The following is a 24,953-nucleotide window of genomic DNA, read 5'->3' as shown; positions in this document are numbered from 1 at the left end:
CGGTCAAATGAGCAGAGACTTTCCCCAACAGAGATTTGTAAGATGGCGACCGCCGAACCGGTGAGCACTTTCTCTTAAAGAACATATAAAAATGTTTTTTCGGGGGGAGGTTCTTGCGTTAACTTCTAGTGCGGAATTACATTTAAAATGTATGTATGACTTAAAGCATTACACTTTGAAAATGAAATTGATAGTTGTTACTGTCACGTGTGCTGTTTTAGAGTAGTTTAAAGTTTTGCCACGACCTAAGCGTAAAAGGGGAATGCCTGTGTGTGGAGATCTCCCAACTTTAGGCTGACGTTACAGCTAACCGACGTGCCGTTCACCTTTGCGAATAGACACACTAATTTAGTGTACTATTAGTCATGTTAACCGCAAATGTACACACCTAAGTGACACTCATTAAATATGATAATTGTGAATTACCACTAAATTCGGCATGAAATATAACTCCATAAATAGAAATAGTCTGTTTCTGTAGCTAAAACTCCAGCTGTCAACATTAGTGACGGTGCTCCCTGCTGACCTCTAATGCAACGTTAGCTACTTTAGTGGCCGAGCTAACGCTAGATGATGGTAACAGAGTTTTAAAAGTTTTTTCCCCCATATTAAACACTAGATGCTGTATGAAATGCATGCAAATCTTGGTTCAATATTATGCTTGTTGTTAAGTCATGTCATAACTTAAGGGACATGCTGTACCAAGGGAGTGACGTTAATTTAGCGAGCGTGTTTTAAACTGGATGGAAATTGCGTATTGAGTAATTTCTGTTCATTATTAAACACCCTGGGAATACAGACAATGGAGTTACTTGCCACCAGTAGTATAGTGGGTAATGTTAGCAAAGTTAGCTGGCAAAAATCTAGCTTCACATAACAGTGAAATGTGTACCAGATGTTCATATCAGGTTTCACTAGTGAATGCTTACGTCATGGGTTTAATTTTTTTTTTTTTTACACAATTCAAATTTATTAAAATATTACTAATATCGTTTGAGATTAGAAAAAAAACCTTTTTGCTTTATCAAATGGGCTATTTCTATATTTTGATTTGTATTTATACCATAATAATGTGGTTGTCACGGCTAAAGGGTTCACTTAACTTAACACTTCACTTAAATTTGCTAGATGAAATGCTACTGTTCCAAGATTATTTCTCCAGATAGACCATCTCATCTCATCTCATCTCATCTCATCTTCAACTGCTTATCCGGGGTCGGGTCGTGGGGGCAGCAGCTCTAGCAGGGGACCCCAAACTTCCCTTTCCCGGGCCACATTAACCAGCTCTAACTGGGGGATCCCGAGGCGTTCCCAGACCAGTGTGGAGATATAAGCTCTCCACCTAGTCCTGGGTCTTCCCTGAGGCCTTCTCCCAGCCGGAGGAGCCTGGAACACCCAGGGGGCATCCTTACTATATGCCCGAACCACCTCTCAACTGGCTCCTTTCAACGCAAAGGAGCAGCGGCTCTACTCCGAGTTCCTCACGGATGGCTGAACTTCTCACCCTCTCTCTAAGGGAGACTCCAGCCACCCTCCTGAGAAAACCCCTTTCAGCCGCTTGCACCCGTGACCTCGTTCTTTTTCGGTCATGACCTACATTAGAAAACGATGGTCATTTGCAGTTTACATTTGGAAATTAAACGCACTGCCAACATTATATGTACTTCATCTCTACCTAACTGCTTTTTAGGAAACCAACCCAAGTCCAACCCAGCCTGATGAAGATGGAGCTGAGGAGAGTGGACAAGAGATTGTGAACCCAGAGGCCTACATGAAACACCCCCTCCAGAACAGGTTAGGATCTGCAATATGACATTTATTACAGATTCAATAAGGCAAATATTAGCCTATTATATATTTCATTTTTAAAACGGTGAAGTAGGTATAACGTCCTCCACTCTCTAAAGCAGTTCAGTCATTCTCTCTCTGTGACATCAAATCATTTCCATGTTGCAAACCCGCTATGAGGCATCATTTCCATGTTGAAATGATGCCTGATAATAATTTAAGAACAAGAACGTATAGTTTTTGAATATTTTTAGTATTTTCCCTTCGCATGACTGTTAATGACTTGTCTAGTGTTGTATGCCAACTTTATTGAACTTTTTGTCAGTTGATCAATTACTGGATTGACAGAAAATGAAACTGCAGCAATACTAGATAAATAAATAAATAGATGAATTTGTAATTCTTGGTAGTTAAATCAAGCCAAAATCCAGATATGTACTGCTTTTCACAGTTTTGTGTTGTTGGAAGAGGGAATATCCTTGGGTTTTGCACTGTCATGGGCAATTAAACATGCATTTATTGATCAAATAGGCTAAATTATTGACAGATTTTTAGCTGTGATAATGCCAGTATTTCTCCAGTGTATAGCGTTGACATTCTATACCTCCTGATTACTGCTGCAACTGTGTTTCAACTGATTTTTAGTTGGTCTCCGATCTTCCTGTATCCTTTTCCATCTTTGTGAAGTCGCACACTCAGATGTTTCAGTTCCCTTTGGCAATTCCTTTCTATGTGGAGCCATTATGCAGACATGCAGACACAACCCATAGGTTCAAGACTGAGAGAGTTCTAGTGTCCATAGGTCATTCGACAACCATGTTCATGCAATTAGGCTAATTGGAAATCACAGGTATACTCAATTTGGTTTGAGAGATCACAGGTTTTCTAACTTGTGCATCAGTGATGACAGGTGTATTCACTTTTGTTGCATTGCGTTTCTACTTTGAGTTTTTGTTTTTGATCCTTCATAAGAGGAAATACTCTGCTTGTCACCTTAAAAATAATGCAAATAGTGTAAGGTGATTAAAGGTTTTGAATCATTTAAGTGATATTGCACAAGGGTGTACTCACTTCTGTTGTATACTATAGATGTTCACGCTCAAGTCAACCTTTAGCACTGACTTAATGTAGGGCCCTGTGGAATCTGTTGGACTTTTTTATATTCTCAATTTCACAATACCATCCATGATTCTGTTATCACAGGAACTGCAGGGCCCTATATTAATGCTAATAAGCTGTCGGGTGCCTTTCTGGGGGAAACTGTAAGTAAGTGCTCTAGTAATTGCTCAGATGGTGGGACACAATGCAATTTACATGACCATTTGATATTTGCTTAGACTTTTGAGGTAAAACCTAGCTGAGACTGTGTGGAACGGTATAAATGTGAAGCTTGAGAACATGTTTATATCTTCAACTTAAAGAAAGGATTGGTGACCTATGTGTGACATTAATGCTGGATCTCTAAGCATAGTTCAAGAACTGAATTACCCTTCCTTCACACATCTGAGTGGACGGCTCATACAGAAGTGAAAGCGAGACATGAATCGACCATTCACCAAAAACAATAGCGAGCACAGTGTATTTCACCAAGAGAAACCTGGAAAGTTAACAAAATTGAATGTTTACACGAAATTTAAACCTTTTCATTGGCTATTAAAAAATGTATAGGCCAAGTAAAGTTATGTGAAAATATCAATGATTGATTATGGTTTGATAGTTGCTTATCTGTGTGCTTTAATGTTCTTCATGTGTTAAAGTGGATTTTGTCCAACAAAAGCAGTCAGATTGGAGACTTTATTTCCCCACAGTTAGACTTTGATTGTGTGTGATGGTCTGGTTACCTCACAGTCCAGAGTGTTTCAGTGCTTTCCTCTCAGTCCAAACTCAAGATAGATTCCCACTCCCTTCTGTGCTGAATACAAATAAGCGAGTATTGAATATTTTATATAGATTCAAATTCTGCAGGGATATTTGTGTTCAAAAGGGTCAGATAGAAAAACCAAACTCAACAGAAAGCCAGTCAGCTAAAGGAGAAGTTGGACCTTAAACACTGGAGTGGTGTTTCACAGCTCAGGTTTGAAATACATCGGTGGCATTCTAATGGCAAACTATTCCCCAAAAATTTCTGTTAAAATGACTGAGTTTCATTTGGATAACTTAGTACAATATTTTAAACATGGCTTTCCATACAGCTAAGTTATGCTAGTACAGGTCAAACATTAGCCTATAGCATTCATCATCGTGGTCTTCTTATTTCTTCATGGGGTACATGAAGCACCCTGTAGCTACCCATCTTTAGACAAGTTAACTAGGAATACACAAACGTGCTGTAAACTGAAGCCTACCAACTCTTGAATTGTCATATATATATATACATACTTATCAGACCTTATTTTATGCATATACAATATAAGGGAATTCAATTGTATCTGTATTAACTTTTCTGAGATTTATTTGCACTGTGTTCTTTTTTTAAAACACCACCCAAACTCAATGGCAGACTAGCTGCTTTAATGGCTGTATAATAGTGTAGACAGCCCCGGTTTTCTTAATTATTATTAACCCAAAGACCTGAGGGCAGTCGCTGATAGAGTTGTTCTGATACGGAGACAAGTATCTGAGGCATATTCGATACCTGAAGCCTAAAATGCTTGTGTCCCAATTACAATTCTTGAGCTTCACATCTTCGGTACTAATCAACAAGTGTGTCCAAAAACAGTGTTAATCTTTGTTAAATCGCCTGAAATCTAACTGCCACAGTATGACCAAACAGACCCCTACACACTTTCAGACTGCTCCATTATGACCTGACTTGGACAGACATTAAGGTGAGATGGGCAGCAAAGCGTTGCTCTGTTTCAAATTAGCGGATAGTGTTAATTGCTCCGAACACCACGGTGAATTTCTGCTGGTGTGCATGTCTTTTTTAAGTCTAACATTGTTGAAACAGCAGCTGATATTGGTAGCAGAGGAACCAGTTAACGACTGTCACTCCTGCTGTGCACCCAGCTCCAGAGTGAGGAGAGAAAAGTGACCTACTACCCTTTTGCCTCTATCTCACCCTCTCTGCTCTCCTCCCCTTCCTGCGTGGCAACAACCCTTATGCCAGTCAATATGTCTGTATCAAAAAAAACTAAATTAAGGATGTCTTATCAAGATGTCCTGGGCCTCTCTGCTCTCAGCCTCCTCTCCTTTGACTGACCCTGCCAACACCAGATGTTGAAACCCCCCTTTTGCAACAATAAATGACACCAAAACACAGTTAAGACTCTCACACTGAGCTGAAATGAACACACTGTACTGTAACATGTGTCTTTCAGTTTAATTAAAGGCTTTTTTAAGGATTGTGTTATATAAAAACAAATGTCCAAGTACCCAAATCGAAAATCGAATACCTACCTAAAGAAGGAATAGACTTAGACTTAGTCTTAGATATGAATACTGGAAAATTTGGGTCGCAAGTACGCAAGTCTACACACCAATCCAATACCACATAATTAAGCCCCAAAATAAATCTACTTTTAAAGTAGTATGATTGTAAAACTATATAATAATAAAACGTTCTATTCATCATGCATTAACCTTCTGTAGGTAGATACAAAGGGTTAAACCATGGAAGGTCATCGGTTGCAAAACCACATCTGTTTATAGCCTGAAAGTGTAAAAAAATCTGTAAATATTTTATTTAAAGACTGCATTTACATAGTCAATATAAATATATTAATTACACAGTTAATAGGACCAAGATAGCGATGGCCTGGCATGGTTAACCTTTCTCAGAAACATCCAGGTGAATTCATACGTCGCCCATTTGCTCTGAAGCTCAATGACTTTTGGTTACTTTTGTTTACCTCATGTTTAATTAGGGCCTTGTTATATTCATGCAAATTCCCTTTTGTGTTTTCACCCAACAGATGGTCCCTGTGGTTCTTCAAGAATGACAAGAGCAAAACATGGCAGGCTAACCTGCGTCTCATCTCTAAATTTGACACAGTTGAAGATTTCTGGGCGTAAGGAGCAATAAATCTCTCCCAGTCTTTGTGTGTTTCTGTACTTCTGTGGAGCGACTGAAGCAGTAAAATGTCATGACTGTATACCGTGTTTTGAAATACTGTCACATCAGCATGTTTTCTCAATGTTCTGCTCTCTTCATTCCAGTCTCTACAACCACATCCAGTTGTCAAGCAACCTCCTGTCAGGCTGTGATTACTCCCTTTTTAAGGTGTGTGTGATTTATATACCATTTATGTAAATGTGCAGAGTAACTAGTTAAAAAAAAACACTTTTTAAAAAATAAGTTCTCATGCCAATATCCTCCTTTGGTGTAGAGAGAAAGTACTTTCTATTGTCCACAGCTGCTGTATTGTGTGCTCAGCAGTACAAGGGCAATAGTGTTTTCGCTTTTTGATGCTGACTTAATGAAACTAAAATAACCATGTAAAAGGCTATAACACATCTTTCTTTCATCATCATGAGACATTGTCTTGCCTGGACCCTCACATACGGCAGCTGATATAATTTACACCCAAAGGAGAATTGATCCTTCTGAGAATAGTTGAATTAATAATGTAATAGAAATGTTTAAACAGTTTACCAATAAAGCCAAATTGCTGGATTGCAACAACAGAATCAAATAAAGCTCCCTCAAACAGAACAATACTTGATTGAATTGTCAGCACCATGTTCCAGGCACAACACCATAAATACTGGAGGGTTTCTCTGACTTAATCTGTCTCAACCACCTCAGCTCACCTGCAAAAGAGCTCATCCTAGCAGCCATTGTTTTTACTGTGCGAAATAGGTAACGATGGTGATGAATGTAAAAGCAGCTATCAAGTGTGACATTCGTTAGCAGGATCAACGTGCAAAGACTAACAACTGAGCTTGTATAAAGAGCAGGGCCGTTGGTTTATCTGCACCTGTACGGTCCTAGGTTTACTCTTGAAGTCTTAGAAAATGTAATTCTTTACAAAACCCTGCCTCATGAGGCAGAAATGCACCCTGAGAAAAAGATGTTATATTTTTGGCAAATATATATGTAACCATCACTGGGCACATATTAAGTTCTTGCTACCCTTTTTAGTATTCCAGCTGCAAACCTTGAATCAGATTCAAATAATTTCTGGGATGATTGAAGGGCTGAAAAATATATCTATTTCTTGCAGGCAGTGTTGAAATCATGCTCATTATGAAAGGCTGTTAAGAACTTTTGGTGCAGTGTTTTGGGATGTGTATTGACAATTTGAACCATGATTGCAGGATGGCATTGAACCCATGTGGGAGGACGAGAGGAACAAGCGTGGCGGGCGCTGGCTGATCACACTCAACAAGCAGCAGAGGAGATTAGACCTGGACCGCTTCTGGCTGGAAACTGTAGGTTTGGCTTCAGCCTCTCTGCTGTGTATCCTGTTCAGTGTTGTATTTTAAATGAGTGATTACTCATTTAGTACCTGCAGTCATTCCATTTGTTCCACTGAAATAGGTGATTACTCCTCCCATACCTGTAGTGGGTCAAGGATCAGATTGTTCTTGCATTCTCATCCTTTTCACAACATTATCTTCTTATGTATAAACACACTATTGCCTTGGCTGTATGCTGAGCTGATGCAAAGGGGCCACAACACAGCCAAATAACAGCAGCAGAAAATTGGCTTGCTCGCTGCTAAATCTGCAGTCCGCACAGTGTTGTGGCGAGATCTCCCGCTGCTCTAAAGGTCACTGACAGTGATACAGACATCTGGAAAGCTCTGACTTGCCAGTTAGCAGACAGCACTTGCATTACTGTCAATGCTGCAACCATTGGTCTGTCTGGACTAATAGGAGACCGTTTCTTTTTCAATGGCATTCTCACTAATTGTTTCAGCATAAGTTAAGTTGGAAACAAATATATATTTTAACATCAATATTTTTATGAATCGTTTTCAAACAAACAAACAAAGAAGGAATAAAATGTGAACAAACACAATTTTTAATGATTTCCTACCGCTTTGCCCTTGTCAAGGACGTGTATGGATAGCTGCCTGAACTTCACAGATCTACTCAGAAAATGTATTATGTATTATTTCTATTATGTACACAGTATGCCCTTGTTGAGGTGTGGTAGGTAAGTTTTACCATTTACCCCTGCTCCTCAAATACACACCTACAGCACCTGCACTTTCTGCTCTTCATCCTCCCTCCTCCTCACCACAACCCCTGCCCGGTTGTCAGTATATAATACCTTTTTCTAATTTTGTTGTTGTTACTTTACAGCCTGTTGATGTTGTGTTTGCCAAGGTTATCATTTGCTAAGATGTTTTCCTATCATTAAAGGAATTAGTATTTCTGACATTCTTCACGTAAAACGTTTTATGAGCGCATCTGTGAATGAGATGTCCCAGCGGATATCCATGATCACAGCCCTGGCTCTGGGCCAGTGGTGCCGATAATCCAAATCCTTGTACTTTGTCCTGTCATTCATGTGCATCCCTTTATTCTTTTGTCCAGGCCGGTCTGTAGATCAGTTGCACTGATAAGTTTGTTTATATATACATATATATATTTCCATGTTCTTTGTTACTAGAAATATGCTGCTACCTCACTGATCTTAAAGTTAAAACACAAATTCCAGGAAATGTTACCATACCCTTAAAACTTTTTTTGTAAAACTGCAGCCAAGACAAAGAAAGTTCAAATTCTTGCTGATCCACAGTCATGAAGGGGAAAAAACCAACAGTCCGGGGGTTTCCTCCTTCATGAGAGTGTGGAGATTTAGGAGTTCTAGTCAAAGTCTGAGATGTGAAGCATCATGTTATTACAGTAGCTTTTATTCCGCCTCCATCCCTTCACTAGCTCCTGTGCTTAGTCGGAGAAGCCTTTGACGACCACAGCGATGAGGTCTGCGGAGCCGTGGTCAACATCCGCACAAAAGGAGATAAAATAGCCATCTGGACAGCAGACTATGAGAACCGGGATGCCGTCACACACATAGGGTATGCCGTGTCTTCAGTGTCCCAAGTATTTACATCCATGAATACCGGTGGTGACATTCTCTGCATCATCTTATGGTGTCATGTCTCTGTCAACAGGAGAGTTTACAAGGAGCGTCTGGGGCTCCCCATGAAGATGACTATTGGCTACCAATCTCACTCAGACACAGCCACCAAAAGCGGTTCAACCACCAAGAACAAATTTGTCGTTTGAGAAATGCCCTATGTGCCTCTTTCATTTTTCTTGTCTTATTTGTTTGTTCGTTCAGAAGTTTACTTTGCAGCAAAGACTCTGCGGAATGCAATCTGGAAGAAAAAGAAAAACGCTATCCAAGACTACGTGCCAAATGTTTCCATAACCTGCACAGGACTTGAACCATGTGGGAACCCCCCCCCCCCCCCCCCCACAGATGAATATAAATCTTCCAAAACACTAACAATGAGAGGTATTAATAGTGGATGGGATTTAGAGTGCTGCATACTCTACTAAATTTGTGTTGATTTCTTTTCTTTGTCAGGGAGTTCTGAAATGCAAAAAAGTATATTTCTGTCCCATTTACTACAGCATCATTGGTTTGCTGTAACCCTTAAGGACACGAAACCCTTCTAATTTATTTTTAATTTCCCTGCAATATGATTAGATTGTTAGACCTTTGTTTTATGCTTTTTTTTGCCTTGAACTGTTGCATGTAATCAACCTTTTAAAAGTATTTCATAACTCATATTCATTTGAGTGTTAATATAATTAAAACATTGGTTTTTGCAATTATTAGTTGTTAAATTGCGTTATACTTTTTTGCAACCTGTAATTGGTACATTCCTTGTTATAAACAATTTGCTTTTGGACTTGCAGTGGTGCTGTATTGTAGACTTTTGTACCACCAGGGGAATACCTGATTCTGATTGGTTGCAGGGTATCCATTAAGTAAGAGATAATGACATTTAAAGTGTCCATTCTTCAGGGATTAATGGACAATGAGGACGCCTGAACGGTTGCCTATGCAGGGTCCACTAATTTCTTATTGACACCTCAAAGGGCATTATCATTTCCCAAGAGAAGAAAAAAAAAACCCACCATTAATTAAAATTAATTTAAAACAATAACTTCTCCGGTTTACTCCCACAATCCTAAAGACATGCACGTGTTAGGTAGGCCCCCCGCGACCCCGACAGGGACGAGCGGTTGAAGATGAATGAATGAATGAACTTTCCCTGGTAACATGAGGGTTTGACTAATACCTGGAACAGTCATTCCCATCTCATAAGGTTCTGATGGAATGGCAACTTGGTTCACTTCTCCAGTGTATAAGACGAACGTTTGTAGTAAGCCATCCAATAGTTTTCTATCAATGATCTACATTCCTACTGTATAAAATAATACTAAAGCAGATACAAACAATCTCAGGGACAGTTCCTTCTTCAGCTTCCAAGTATCTTAGGATGCACTGTTCGCCTTCGTGAAGGTGCTAAATTCAAACCTACCCACCTCCACTCCATCATCCCAAGCAAGATCCCTTAAAATGTCAGTGTAAAAAGAACTTTGAAAAGAAAAGGTTACTTTGGGCAACATGGCTTCCCATCTCAGTTCAATGCCACCTTTAAAAATGCCACTTCAACATGACAAATGTCAACACATTCTCAAGGATCGGCATTCTTTAAGCCAGCTAGGCGGACTAGATCCTTCTTGATTTGATGAAGCGTTAAGTGACTGTGGAAGCTTCATTAAGTCCTTGTTGAAGTTATGGCATGCTTGTGGTTGTAACCTTTAAAGGCCATCTGATCTATCATGTAAGATCCTTTTGCAAGCGTGCACTCAAATGACGTGGCGAGGAAAATGTGTTTACGGCTCATTTCTAGAGAAGATATTACAAAGTGCCTCACAATTTAAGCAATATACAAATTCACAAAAAATTGTACAAAGTCAAATAATTAACACCTGTTCCACCAAATAATACCCACACCCAGTGTGCAATATAGAACAATGTGGTTCTGTTTAAATAAAATACTATTAAACAAAATTAAATTTCAATAAATGACAAACGAAGTGTGTATATATATTAAAAGCTATTAGAAATGTTTATCTTTTAATGTCATTTTGGAGGCTGTTTGTGGTCTCATACTGGGAGGTGTTAGAGGTGCTGATATAAATGGTGGGCAAAATATTCAAATTGGCTACATACTCTGTAATGAGGCGACAATTTGTATCATTAACATAAAATGTACAATTACACAGTATTATTTGTAAAAATGTGGCATATAATGAGATCCATTTGCAACATTCATAAAAAAAAGAAATGCGGGTTTGTCCCCATTTATTAAGCACATCTACCAACACAGTATATAAAAACCAAACGGCCCCGGTCTGTGCAGACAGGTAAACGCAAGGCCACTGACAGGGTCACTTTATTAAATGGGGTTACAGACTAACCTTCGCAGCAATGAATGCAATCAATGTGATAAATTGAATCGAGCACAGTTTGTCAGGCTCCGGTCGGCCCCTGTTGCCCCAGGACCTGCTTGTTTTCCAATCTGAGGCACTTATCCAAATCCCAAACTCTCTGATGTGACATAACCGCTCAAATCAATCGGGCAGAAGGACCTAATCCAGCAGGGGAAATATGACATGAAGGCTAAAATCAGAAAAGACTTCCAAAAGAAAAAGTGTCGCTAAAGCAATCAGAATAAAAGTATCCAGCTGACTTGCATTAGGGTCTGCACTGGGGCGTTTCTGTTTAGGCTGTGGCTCTGGGCAGGTTTTTACCAGGTTATCATTTTACTGCTGTCCATCACTTTACACTGGAGGGAGCTGCAACCCCATTTAACTTTAGGCTGGTGATTGTAAGACCAGTAGGCAGCACAGGGATGAATTTTCTTTACAGCCTTACGTCTACATTCTGCAGGCTTTCGACTTAAAAAGCAGTGATTTAGGAGCTCAGTGACGAGATTACACTGTGGTCTTGTCTGTCTGCCTGGGTATCTCCTTTCTAGGGCTTTGATGGTGGCAGCTCACAATTCAGAGGGAAAATTAATTCAGGCAGCAACACAGAAACTGAAAAATGTATTGTGTGTGCAGAGGTGAAGAGGGAATTTCAGATGATCAACAGAAGCATGAAACATCAAAAAGGAACTTTTTTTCGTGCACAAGTATGACTGGCAGTGTAGCGGGTGAATAGTAATGTCTAGAAACAGCGTATACCATAAATGAGATCACACATTTAACTTCAAAGGAATGCGTGCTACGCATGGTGTACGTTGCCAGCAGCTATAATTAGGATGTTACATTGTGTAATGCCCTTACAGCTAAAGGATCTAAGGCCATTGGGGAAGCTCAATGCTTTTTCAGCTTACAGTTCTGTATGTGTCTGATAAATTTCCCCAGGGTCTATTAGAGCGCTTATCTGTCTCCCATCTGTAGTGAATGGATCGATGGCGGGATTTGTTAACCCAGATTAAATGAACGAACAGGGTAATCTGAAAGGCAGTTAGCCGATACTTTGCAACCTTGTGATCGAGAGTGTTCGGATTACATTCCAAGCCCGAACACATATACTTGACATATACAGAAGGACCTGTAAGACACAATCGCGGCACACACTCGCAGAACACAACCGCGCAGTTTAGAGCAGTCTTTGTACGCTCGTGGGGTTTTAAGCATTGATCCAAACTCCCTGTACCCCCAACTCCTGACAGCCAACTTAGAAGAAACAAGTATCATCCCTGTTTTTGCTTCACCTCGCTTGCCCCTGGAGCAGCGTGAGATTGATTTGATTATTTTATCGATCACTTTTTAAGAGACATCTTGGAACGTCTAGTTATTCCTCTTAACTTCTAATCACTGTGAGATCCATTTCTGGGCGACTCTCCAACTTTGTGTCCTGCTTTAATGCAAGGTAAAGAAAGGTCCACACACTGTGGCTCCATTATGTCCAATTGATTGGCACATCTATAATGACATTGGAGTGGAGGGGAAATTCAATTTTAGTACCTGGCTTAGGAACTATTTGACATTTTGCTTTGTTGCCAAGAGTTAGATTAAAATATCAATAGCACTTTGTCCTTTGAATAGGAAGCTAAAGCCAGGAGACATTAGCTTATTAGCACAAAGATGAAGCAGAGGGACAAAAATATTGCAGTGTCGTCATAATGCTCAGAGCAGGGCTGTACGACTTGAGTCCGGTCTTGGTTCAGAGTCCGGTCTCGTGCCTTGCACTTGTCTTGATCTCGTGCCTTGTTGGACCTTGTTGTTCCTGGCCGCTGATTCGGGATCAGTTGTACAGAACCCTATGCATAGATGAGTTGGATGTTACATAGAGCAACATTGTTTATAGATCCATTCTAACTTCTTAATCACTATATTTAAATGGAAAATACACTTTTGCTTATTATGGTCATGAACATGACTTAAATTACTCTGGACTCTGGTCTTGACTTGGCCCCTACTGATTTTGGACTTGGACCTGACTGATCCTGGTCACGGACTGTCTTGGAGTTGATAATGGTCTTGACAACAGTCCTGACTTCATATAATTCAAAGGTAAGGACGAGCTGCTCACCTCCTTTAACCTACGTATCATATTTTGATCAATCTCCCCTCAGCCAAGAGGATTTATTAGCACCTTGACCTTTCAGAATAACTAACCAAACTCCTTGAACAATTGATCAAAATTTTATCAAAATCCCAATATGGTCTACTGCATTTTTCAAATCGCAGTAGGCCTTTTTTTTTTTTTTTTCAATTTTGTTCAGCGGTACTCCCAGGGCTACTTGTCAGGAGGCAAAGCTGCTTCCACTGGTTCCATCTGTCCGTCTCAATTTAATGTTACTGCTGGCAACCTGTTGATACATCCTCACACAAAGAGAACACACTGTCTGTCCTGCACACGCTCTCCCAGGAACCCTCTGTTACATTTGTAGCACCCTGGGGACCAATCAGGCAAACTTTCTTGGTCACAGACAAGAGTTTGATCTGGCAAATGTTACATGTTCACAGTACAGATTCAGAATAATAAAAAGAAATAGTAGAAATAATACATTATTACACATGCAGGGAAGATGTTCAGGATGGATGTTGTTCAACCATTTGCAATTGGCCCTCTGAGCTTGTTGGGCTGAGTTATACTGAGTTTCATATTTCATATCAACAATAAGAGCATACATTTTTATAATATAGGTAATAAAGACATTAAAAAATGACGTGTTATTGTATAACTTCCCCACACCTACCAGCACATCTAAGGCTCTAAATTTACATAATACTGTATGTCATTTGTTTGCTTCAGACTCGAGCCAAATTGTAAAAGCGACATGTTGTGGACTCTTCGTTGTAACCTCATATAAAACAGAACACATATGAGAGTGATGGCCCCTCAACTAACTCTCAGCAAGAAAGCCTGTGAATGTTCTCATTTGTCCAGGTCATCGTTATCCCCAAAGCAATTTCAGTCAAAAGCAACTGGACTTGGTTAGTTACAAATAACCAAGTCCAGATGCTCTTCACTGAAATTGTTTTGGGGATCTAAGCAAGAAAGTGAATAACTCTCCTAAAATGTCAAACTATATTCCTTTAAGCCAAATGTGGGGATGACTGTGGCTCAGTGATAGAGTGGGTCGTCCTCCATTTGAGAGTTCGGCGGTTTGATCCCCACCTCCCCCGGTCCACATGTCGAAGTGTCCTTGGGCAAGACACTGAACCCCGAATTGCTCCTTTTGCTGCGCATGGGTGTGTGTAAATGTGGTGTGAATGGTTAGATTAGATTAGATGGTCTGTAGATGTCCACTGCCATCAGTGTGAATGTCTGTGTGAATGGGTGAATGTGACAAGTAGTGTGAAAAGCGCCTTGAGTAGTCAGAAGACTAGAAAGGCGCTAAATAAGTACAGTATAAGTCAATCCAAGTCCAAATGTTACAACTGCTTTGGGGTCTTTCAGAATCTGGCTTTTGCTCAGTTAATCATTGCCACAAACCTCTTTGCCCTTTTCTGCTTTCCTTTGCTAATTAAACAATTGACATTAAGTATGCATTGTGCTCATCAATACAGTGATTTGTTTCTTTAATACAGTGGTTTTCAATCCTGTCCTGGGGACCTACAGTGCTGCAGGTTTATCTATCTTACTAGGTGGTTCATTGCAGTTAGTCAAAGTCACCTGGCATTACAGGTGACAATAGTTCCTCATTAGACGGCTGGAATGAAAAACCAGCAGAATGAATAACCACTGCTCTAAAAAGAAAGTGAAGGAAAACATTTAAAAGGGCTGTTTCAGCTAACACACTAAATGTGTCAGTCAATGAGTTTGAGCACTTTTCGAAAGCAGCTTGAAGATATTAAATCAATAGAATTTCTCATTAATTTGAGCTATGCATTCTTCTTATCTTCAAAGCACGGTGAGGTCATAACTGGCAGGCAGAATTCACGCAAACCGGAGGCGAATGAGTGTGTCCTTTTGAAGTTTTCACAGTGTTTGCACTTGCGGTTAGGCATTAAATTGTCTGGTAATAATAACTCCGTGTGCACTCACTGCCTCATTCATCTGTGACAAATGAGCTCGAGAGATTCAGTACTCATATTTAATTGCTGTCTCGATTCATTGAGGCAAATGTTTTTCGTAACATTTAATTTCATGCTATTATGTTACGTCCCACCCACAGTCCACTGGCAATGTGAAACATGTATTTATTTTATTTATTTGGTTGTGACCAAGAAACATACTGGGCAGGACATTTCACAGTTCTGTACAGTCTTATAACCAGAGACTTAAAGCTGCATTGATCAGTTATTTTGGGCCACTTGGGGGTGGCATGTCGAGCTGAACATAGCGTGGAAAAACGTGTTGTGCAATGTCCTACACATCATGCAGACAAGTCAAATCAATGTATAGCCTAATATAACAAGTTGGGATGATACAAAGTTGTAAACTGCGATCTCTGCATCAGCCGTAGAGAGAAAAGACCAGATCAATAGTAACGCAGAGTTCCTGTTTCCTGTTCCTGTTTATTAAAGTTTTAGAAATCTCCAGTTCATCCCATTCTCACTCCCAATCTATCGAATATGGCAGCTTTGCCAGGAGCCCTCAGCATCTAGTAAGGAAGTGCAAGGGACCTTTTAGTAGTGTCTGTAAGAGACACACTTGGCTTTTCATCTGCACGACCGTGGCACTGTGAGATGACGTTGTATAAAGGGCGACTACGTCTGTGAAGGGTGGGGGTCGAGGTGGATGGATGGCTCAAACAAACAGGACTTTTACCACAGAGACCATAGTTTGTGTCCTGGTGGACACCAACAGTCAAGGTTAACTTATTTTAACTTACTTATGTATGTTACCTACAGAAATAAACGTAAATACGTAACATACTTAACAAAAGGCTCATTTATGCTCCCATCTCATGCGTAGAGACGTACGTTATAATGTCCTAATCATCGCTGCCCTCATGCTTTTATGCGTCCTCTACGTTGGAATGGACGTTGAGCAAAATATCCTCTAGAGGGTGTTGCTCAGATTCAAAAGTTACTTAAGTTAATAAAGTTTAAAAAAAAAAGTTTATGACAACAACAAACATAGGGGCAATGGAGGAAATAACATTCCTGTGTTTATTTAGAAGGAGGCAAAATGGTCTGTGAGACCACTTAATACATCTCGGAGTGTGGACGGGGAATTCCAGACATTGATTTTACAAATGAGAGAAATTGACGACGAACATCCCTTTCAGTCCGTATCAGTGTGCATTCACAAGCTTGCAGGATACGTGCAGAAATAAGGACGAAATATACACAGCGTACAGACAAAAGGCTCCACCCGTATCCGTACGCGTATCTAACGTAGATCAAAAATGAGCCATAACGTAGCATATGTAAGTTACGTAACAAAATTCTGTACTTATTTAAACAAACCATAATCTTTTCCAACCTAACCAATAGTTGATGCCTAAACCTAAACACAGCCTGCACATTGAAAAATTACACCAAAGGGGTCCTGACCAAGCTGTTGTATGTGACAAATTTGGGATGAGAACTGGCTGATAGTTACAGTTACTTGATGAACTGGTGTCTACGGTAATATGAGCGGGGTCATTCTTATGTTCCCAAACCCCTATGTTACCACATTTTTAACATATGTTTTCACTGAAAATTAGGCCCCCTGATCCCATAGCCCTATGTTCCCACAGCGCTATGTTCCCTCATTATATGATTTATTTTTAAAATCAGGCCCTATGTATTAGGGTCAGGGTTAGCGTTAAAAGGCATTCCCAATCTGTAAAACCGTGTGATAAATATCAAATGTGGGAACATAGGGCTGTGGGAACATACTGTACAGCTGTGTGAATATAGTCATGGACCCATATGAGCACGGATAATGCCCAGCATCTCAGTTTTATCAGAATTTTGGTGCAGGAACTTACGTGACATCCAGTTACTTACAGTGGACAAGCAGGCCTCCAGTTCAGTAATTTGGGAATGATCACCTGCCTTTGGAGTATCATCAGCATAGCACTGGAAAGGAATTCCATCACAGCATATAATTTGGCTCATGGGTGAAATGCAGAGGGCCAAGAACAGAACCCTGAGGTACTCCATATTTCACATCAGAAAAAATTGTTATGTACTATGAAACCACCTGGATGTCCCTGGATGAAATTTAAGCCTTTATGGCCCGTGGTTGCCTAGTCCTCTAACTTTATTCAATTCAAGCCAAGCTTATTTTTGTAGCCCATTATTACTAACCCACTATTATTATTTGGAGTGTGTAGTGTTCACGTTGGAAAAGTGTACGGTCTAAAATATGTGCTGTGTGCTGTTAAGTAACTGCAGGTAAAGAGGAAAGAAATTCCCAGAGGGAAGCCCTAACCTTAACATAATTGTAGTGTTTATACTGAGCTTTGTTTGTTTCATTTCAGCAGACATTATTACAAAATTGTCTTTAATTGAGTCTTCTGAGATACTTTCACTATCTCTGAAGCAAAATTATCTCTAACTTGTAAGAAACCCTGTGCTTTCCAGTAAGGTAAGGTAATTTTGACAGCAGTAAAAAAAAAAAGAATTGCTGCTTTTTCTCTACGTTGGCTGCTTTTTTAAAATGCCTCGAGTCAGTTGCTGCCTTTGTGCACTTGGCTTACGTTCACAAACTGATGCAGCCTCCAACTATTCACCGCCCACCTCAGAGCCACTTGTCACTTTTTCATGGTTGTTATCCCTCAGTAATTCTCCAAACAAGTGAATTTGTGCAAGACAGTATAAAGGATTGGGTTATGTGAAGTTAATGTGCACAATAAATTGGCTTTGTTTTTCATTTAATTGCTCCTCTGAGGCATATACACTGCAGAATATTGCTCAAGACACATTCAGCTGAAATTATACACTATTTTAAGCCTAGCTCTGGATAATGAACATTTAAAGTAATTACAAACGCTGTCATACAGTGTTGCAATAAGGAAGGAAGGCTAAATAGGGGCCATTATATATTTTATGTTCATTTTAGTATCTTGTTGTTCCTGTAAACACATTTGACACATTAGACAAAGCATTTTGAAACTTGAAATGATCATAGTATACTGAATATTTTATAAATATTAGGCTCAGACTCTCATTTCAATAATGACCTGTTAATAGCTCTGTGGTCTGAATCGTCATCATCTGATTACAGCCTCTGTGTTCGTTTTTATCAGGTGGTAAAATGATTTCATTACATGTCTAGGACACCCAGCTTGTTATTACAGACAGTCACCAGGTTTTGCTGCTCTCTCCTGACCAATTTGCCTCCCACAACCACACAGGAAAAAAGTACAGATATCACAGTATACTTTGCTGGTGGCGCTTCAGGGCAATCGGCGCGCTTGACCAGTGACAAAGTGGTTAATACTCCTTCCCCCCAAAACTAACCAGACACCTTTTTTCTCTACTTTCCAATATCCTGCATCGCTTTACTTTCCCTATAGGCTCAGTGTTAAACTGTGCAGTTGGTAAAAAAAGCAAGCATGAAAGCGTGGAGAGCTGAACAGAAATATTTAAAGCCTCAGGAGCATTGCAAATTTTGGCAATAACATTCTGGGGGGTGGCAGGGCACTCTGGGTTGTTTGTATCTCTTTAAACCAATCACGATTGTCTTTGGCTTAAAAACAAACACTAACATGTACCACCTCAACTCTGATGAAGTTGGAACAGTGTGTAAAATGTAAAAAAAACGGGCTACAAGGATTTGCAACCTCAATTCAATTGAATACATTAAAAAGACAAAATATTTAAGGATGACTGATAAACTTCATTGTTTTTATTCAAATACTCACTGATTTTGAATTTGATGCCAGCAACATGTTCCAAAAAGGCTGGAACAGGGGACTTTGATGTACTTGAGACTGGTCTGGACTGCAGCAGGCCAGTCCAGTACCCGCACTCTTTTACTACGAAGCTGCGTTGTTGTAACTCGTGCAGAATGTGGTTTGGCATTGTCTTGCTAAAATAAGCAGGGATGCTCCTTTAAAAGACGTTGCTTGGATGGCAGCATATGTTGCTCCAAAACCTGTATGTACCTTTCAGCATCAATGGTGCCTTCACAGATTACCCATGATGCCACGGGCACTTACACACCTCCATACCACAGACCAAAGATGCTGGCTTTTGAACTCCTTTTCCTCGTTGGCCTGGAGTACACGACGTCCATGAATTCCAAATTAATTTGAAATATGGACTCGTCAGACCACAGAACATGTTTACACTTTGCGTCAACCCATCTCAGATGAGCTCGGGCCCAGAGAAGCTGGCTGCGTTTCTGGGTGTTGATATATGGCTTTCACTTTGCATGGTTGAGTTTTAACTTGCATTTGTAGATGTAGTGGCGACCTGTGTTAACTGACAATGGTTTTCCGAAGAGTTCCTGAGCCCACGTGGTAATATCCTTTAGAGAATGATGTCGGTTTTTAATGCACTGCTACACTTGTACGTTTGAGGGATCGAAGGTCACAGGTATTCAATGATGGTTTTCGGCCTTGCCACTCACACGCAAAGATTTCTCCAGAATCTCTGAATCTTTTGATGATATTACAGTCTGTAGATGATGAAATCAAATGTACGCAGAGAAACATTGTTCTTAAATGCAGCTGTCCACAAAGTGGTGAACCTGGTCCCATCCTTGCATGTGAACGACTGAGCCTTTCTGGGATGCCCTTTTTTATATCCAAACAATAAATCTGTTCACTGGTGAAATGATCTAAATAGGTGTTTTTGAGCGTTCCTACATTTTTCCCAGTCTTTTGTTGCCCCTGTCCCAGATTTTTTGGAACGTGTTAACGTGTTGCAGGTATCGAATAGAAAATTAGTGAATATTTGCACAAAAAAATGTACATACATACATATCTTGTATTTGTAATATATTCAATTAAATATAGGTTGAAAATGATTTGCAAATCATTATATTCTTTTTTTATTTTCGCTTTACACAATGTCCCAACTTCACTGGAATTAGGGTTTGCATACAGTTTAGCAGTATAGTCAGGTGGGTATCTTAGTTAAGCATACATCAGCAGGAAAGAGAAGCACAAAATCTTATCCTTCGTCTAATCTTGTCAGGACCAGTGACTACCTGTTCTCGGCTGGTTGCCTGGCAACCTCACAGTGAAGACAAGACTCAAGAAATGGTGCCATTGCCAGCATGTAATCCCACATAAAACCATGACGTGTCATTTTTACACCTGTGAATTAAACAAACAGCCTAGATAATGTGATAATTAGTGAGCTTTAGTAATTTATTTTTACCTGTGGACAGAGCAATGACGACCTGTCATTCTTGTTTCCAGTCTTTTATGCTAAACTAATCATCTGCTGGCTCTAGCATGATATTTAGCGTACAGACATGCATCAATGTTCTCATCCATCTCTCTGCAAGAAAAAAAAAACACGTATCTTCCAAAAATATCAAACTATTCCTTTAAAAAGACGCCGGACCATGACATTCACTCCAGACTTTATGAGTCTACAGTATTCAGCAATTACTAAATGTCAAATAACATTTGACTTTTAGCCAAGAAGGAAGCCAGAGCAAACCCAACATCTCTGTGTTGTGTATTTACCTTGGAGCATGACCTTTAAGCAGATTTCTGAGTGCTCCGAGTGGTGATAAACAACCTGTCTCAACCCCTGGACAGCAACAACAACCACAACAGAGCACATCAGCCGGAGGTGCTGCTGCTGCTTGTTTAAAGGCAAGATGTCACACAACCTAACATCCAAGGCCTTACGCAACCCCACTGTGGCTCACAAGATTACCAGGAGGCTGGTCGGGCATCAACTAGGGACTGGAAGCTGTGAGGGTTATGTAACTTTCCCACTTTTTTGCCACAATGCATACAGTTTGTGATGCATATTGACAGTTTCTGTCCACAAGAGAAGCTACCCAAGATCTGTCCATTACACTGACCTGCTCAAGCACTGCCTTGTTAATACCAGATCCATGTACTGAGTACACAATTGGGATGGGCAATGTACGCCCATCCAGTGGCGTCCCAAGGCTCCCTCTGTCAAAGTTCACCTTTGAAATGATGAAGTCAAGATGGCAAGATTGTTTTCTTTAAGGCCTTGGAGGTGAGTCCACATGGCATGCCTTCTGTCTCTGTTGTTTCTGCCTCTCTGCACAACATCTGCGTGAGTACAGGCGACATTCACAATGTAACCAGATGCTTGTCATCCTGAGCCTCCACCATCACCAGGCTCTGGGGCAGTGGAAGTGAGTCGTGCCGAGAGGAGAGACCGACCTGCAGTCTGTCACTTTGTTCATTTTAAGTAAGGTTTATTATTGCCTTTGCTTTTGTCTTATACAAGAAGTTCAAACACTCACACTATTAGCTACATTTAAAATATGACAAAGCATCTCAGGGTTTTTATTTCTTTTTACGTTCTCCTTTTTCCTGGCTTCATGCATTGTTTTTATCCTAGACCCATGTCCCCAATAACACGTCTGCTGGAAAGAGGGGGTAAAGCAAATATTAAACATAGCATATATTAATTACTAAATGCATTAATTGAGGACAAAATAGTTTATTGCAAAAGTGTCTAACTTAATAAGTACTTCATTATTATTCATGGCATAATTACTGTCATCCACATGTGGCAGTATGTGCTCCTCTTTTATGATTGAGTGTATATGATTGAGTGTATGTGTTAATCGCTGTGGATATTAATATTCTATCTACCCATCTATCTGTCTATCTATACAAGACTAAGACTCTATAGTCACGCTATTAGCTCTGTGCTAAATGCTAATACAGCATGCTAACATGATCACACTGACATTATTAACACACAAGCAACCTTAGTTCAGCATCTTAGCATGCTGACATTTGCTCATTAGCACTAAACACAGATAGAGCTGATGGGAATGGGTTTTGCTTTGCATGTTTTTGGAGTGGCTGTGGCTCAGGTAGAGCAGCCATCCTATAGTTGTCCAGATCTTATGCCAGACGAGATATTGCTCGTGGTGGACCATTTTTTGTATGCAAACCTACACCAACAAATAATAGAAAATATATCAAGGACTAAGGGTCTACTCACACTTACCATTCATACCATGCCTAAGCACGATTCACAGCTAAGGTCCAGTTCGTCTGACCAGTATGAGTGCGACCGTAACATGCCTGGGCAGGGCACGCTTCCAGGCCGCAGCCCGTTTGAGAGAGGTGCGTCCCGGCACGCACAATTGCACATGTACGAGCACTAGCATGAGCATCAAAGGTGGTCCTGAGGAGTATTTATATGCCACTTTTCCTCGCGACGGACATTCACAAAAATGGCGTTGAAGGGTCAGATGAAACTATTCCAAAGCGGTTGGACAAAACACGTGAAAACTCAGAAGGGTGATGACGTATAAGCAAGAAGCAATTGTGCTGTGGCCTGGATCTTTTGAAGAAGTGTGAGTGCACACTGGGTCTGGCTAGCAGGGGAGGAATGTAAGCACACACTGACTGCTAATGTATTCAATGTATTCAACATATACCTCATTGCTGTCCTAATTAATTCGATGCATGCAGAGATGTTTATATTAGGGAATGGAATGTTTGCTACCAATGTCAAAGCAATTTGAATGAACTGTAGATTTCAATTTATGGACCCTCGATCAAGATCTGCAAATTAAATCAAAGTATTGTCTTGGAGGAAAAAAGCTAGTCCTAATTTAATGTGATTGTTTTCTTTTTCACTTGTTCAATCCATCAAATTGAAAGTTTTTATAGAGCCTCATACACGGTAATGCAATTAAAGTTTACAACTGAAAGCTGAGATGAAGACAATGCAACAAAATAGGAGAGGATATGTGTTGTTAACACCATGAGTAATGGGATTGTAATGAATTATAAAGCAATAAAAAGTGAAAATAGCTACAGACATTTTAGGTTAGAATTTATTTCTTCCTCGCCACGGTTTCCATAGATGCCAGAACTGTGTTACTCTTTGGTCTCTGGTACTACTGCTTCTATTTTGGTCTCCCTCACAGTCCAAAGTGTCAGGAGGCGCAGGAGGGGAGTGGCAAGCCAGTCTTTCACCACAGGGACCGAAGCCGAGTGTTGGGTTGTCTAGCCAGAACCCCGTAGAGACATTAGCCCCACAGGTACATGCTAATGAAGACAGTGGAATCAATATTCCTGCCATCCTCCCCACAGTGACACCCACACACACACACACACACACACCAGACACACACACACACGCACACACACACACACACTCTCTCTTTATTTCTGTACTTGCGAGGACCTTCCATTGACTACACGTACATCCTCGATTATATTGTTACATATCATTTATTCATTGTATTCAGTGTTTTTTGGGTAATCCATGTTTCTTTGCAGTCTACTATTTAGCAAGTCACTACTCCATATTTCCCAGAATGCATTTTGAAAACAAACATGCATTGTCACAGACATCAATTTTTTTTGGCTTTAGGAGCCACTGAGAAACTTTCTTTGGAGTGAAACGGCCCCCGCCTCCATCCTCCAACACTGCCTCAAATTATGTATTCGGTTCTTTTTATACATCCAAGGAAGAGGATGTTCGAGGTATGGTTCAACATTTTGAGACACACGTTTTACTTTCTTGTTAGCCGGGAAGATTTATACCACTCTCATGACTGTCTGGTACACAGGAAGCTACAACCAGGAGACTGTTAGCTTAGCTTAAAAGAGGAGGTCATCCCTATTTTCCCCACCCGAAAAGGGTCTAGTTTCCTCGGTTGCATAAGCCTAATGCCTTTACGATATTAATTTAGCTTTTTGTTGGGGTTAGGGCTTACGGTTAGCATCAGGATTTGGGGGTAGTGTTAGGGTCTTCATAAGCCTATTTCCCAGGGAATTTGGCACTGATTGTGGAAAAAATAGTAGACCAGGGAACATAGGACCCTTTATGTGAAAAGGTGGGAACATAGGACCCTTTTATTAAAAAATGTCTGCTGTACCCCGGTCATATACAAAGCTTGGAACATAGGACCCGGGGAACATAGGTAGGCTCTCTCAAAAGTTCAAAAGTCCACCACTAAAGCTTGCTGATATCACTCGCTAAACAAACCGGCTGAGCTAACATCTCCTAGCACACAATCTAAATCCCTTCCCCAAAACAAACCTGTAGCCTATAATACCCCAAACATGACAGATTCACTTTGTCAGACATTTCTCTTTCCTTGTTCTCTTTGTGAGAGCATTAGGTCCTCATAAGGATAGAAGTGTGAGAAAACACTCTCAAGCACATCTCATGTCTTCATTATGCCACATGTGAGTCGGGGGGTCCCCTGTGACTCACACTAGAAGGAATGTCACAGAAGATTAATATATGGGAAAGATAAAGGGGAAGTGTGGCGTGTTTGAGTAAGGATAAAGGGTAAGAATGGATGAAAGCTGATCTCGGAATAGAAGTCACACAGAGTGAGAAAGAAGTAAGAAATAGAAAAAGGGGGAATTGGAGGTAAAATAGATCCCACAGGAGCTCCATTCTTTAATGCCTCGTGCTGTGAGCTGCTGTTCACTGGTAATAGCAGACTGAGTAACTTGGAAGACAGGATTTCCACCATCCCAACAACAAGCCAGCCAGAATATGAAATAGATCTTCCTTTGAAAACTTTCAAAATAAAACATTAAACACGAGTGCTCTTTACAAAAATAATTTCAGGATTCTATGGAAAATGAAACCAGCTGAAATCTAAATATAAATGTGTTTTTTGTTATCCATGTTTT

At 40.2% G+C, this 24,953-nt stretch overlaps 1 protein-coding gene across 1 annotated transcript; it reads left to right on the top strand.

Annotated features, from left to right (window-relative positions):
* Positions 1-36: 36 nt before the first annotated feature.
* eif4eb (eukaryotic translation initiation factor 4eb) lies at positions 37-9,143 on the top strand. The gene is made up of 7 exons (XM_083923634.1): positions 37-60; positions 1,691-1,794; positions 5,703-5,798; positions 5,947-6,010; positions 7,048-7,161; positions 8,620-8,759; positions 8,856-9,143. Exons 1-7 carry the CDS (start codon positions 43-45, stop codon positions 8,968-8,970), a joined length of 651 nt encoding a protein of 216 aa, XP_083779760.1. The 5' UTR covers positions 37-42; the 3' UTR covers positions 8,971-9,143.
* Positions 9,144-24,953: the final 15,810 nt, after the last annotated feature.

This window comes from Echiichthys vipera (genome assembly GCF_963691815.1).
Source record: "Echiichthys vipera genome assembly, chromosome: 12".
Lineage (NCBI taxonomy): Eukaryota > Metazoa > Chordata > Actinopteri > Perciformes > Trachinidae > Echiichthys > Echiichthys vipera.
Note: the sequence above shows the minus strand (reverse complement) of the source record. Positions and strands in the feature narration are given on the sequence as shown.

Coding starts and splice junctions, on each gene's coding strand:
- eif4eb (XM_083923634.1), top strand. Junction 6,011..7,047: donor GTGATTACTCCCTTTTTAAG/GTGTGTGTGATT, acceptor CCATGATTGCAG/GATGGCATTGAACCCATGTG. Junction 7,162..8,619: donor ACCGCTTCTGGCTGGAAACT/GTAGGTTTGGCT, acceptor TCCCTTCACTAG/CTCCTGTGCTTAGTCGGAGA.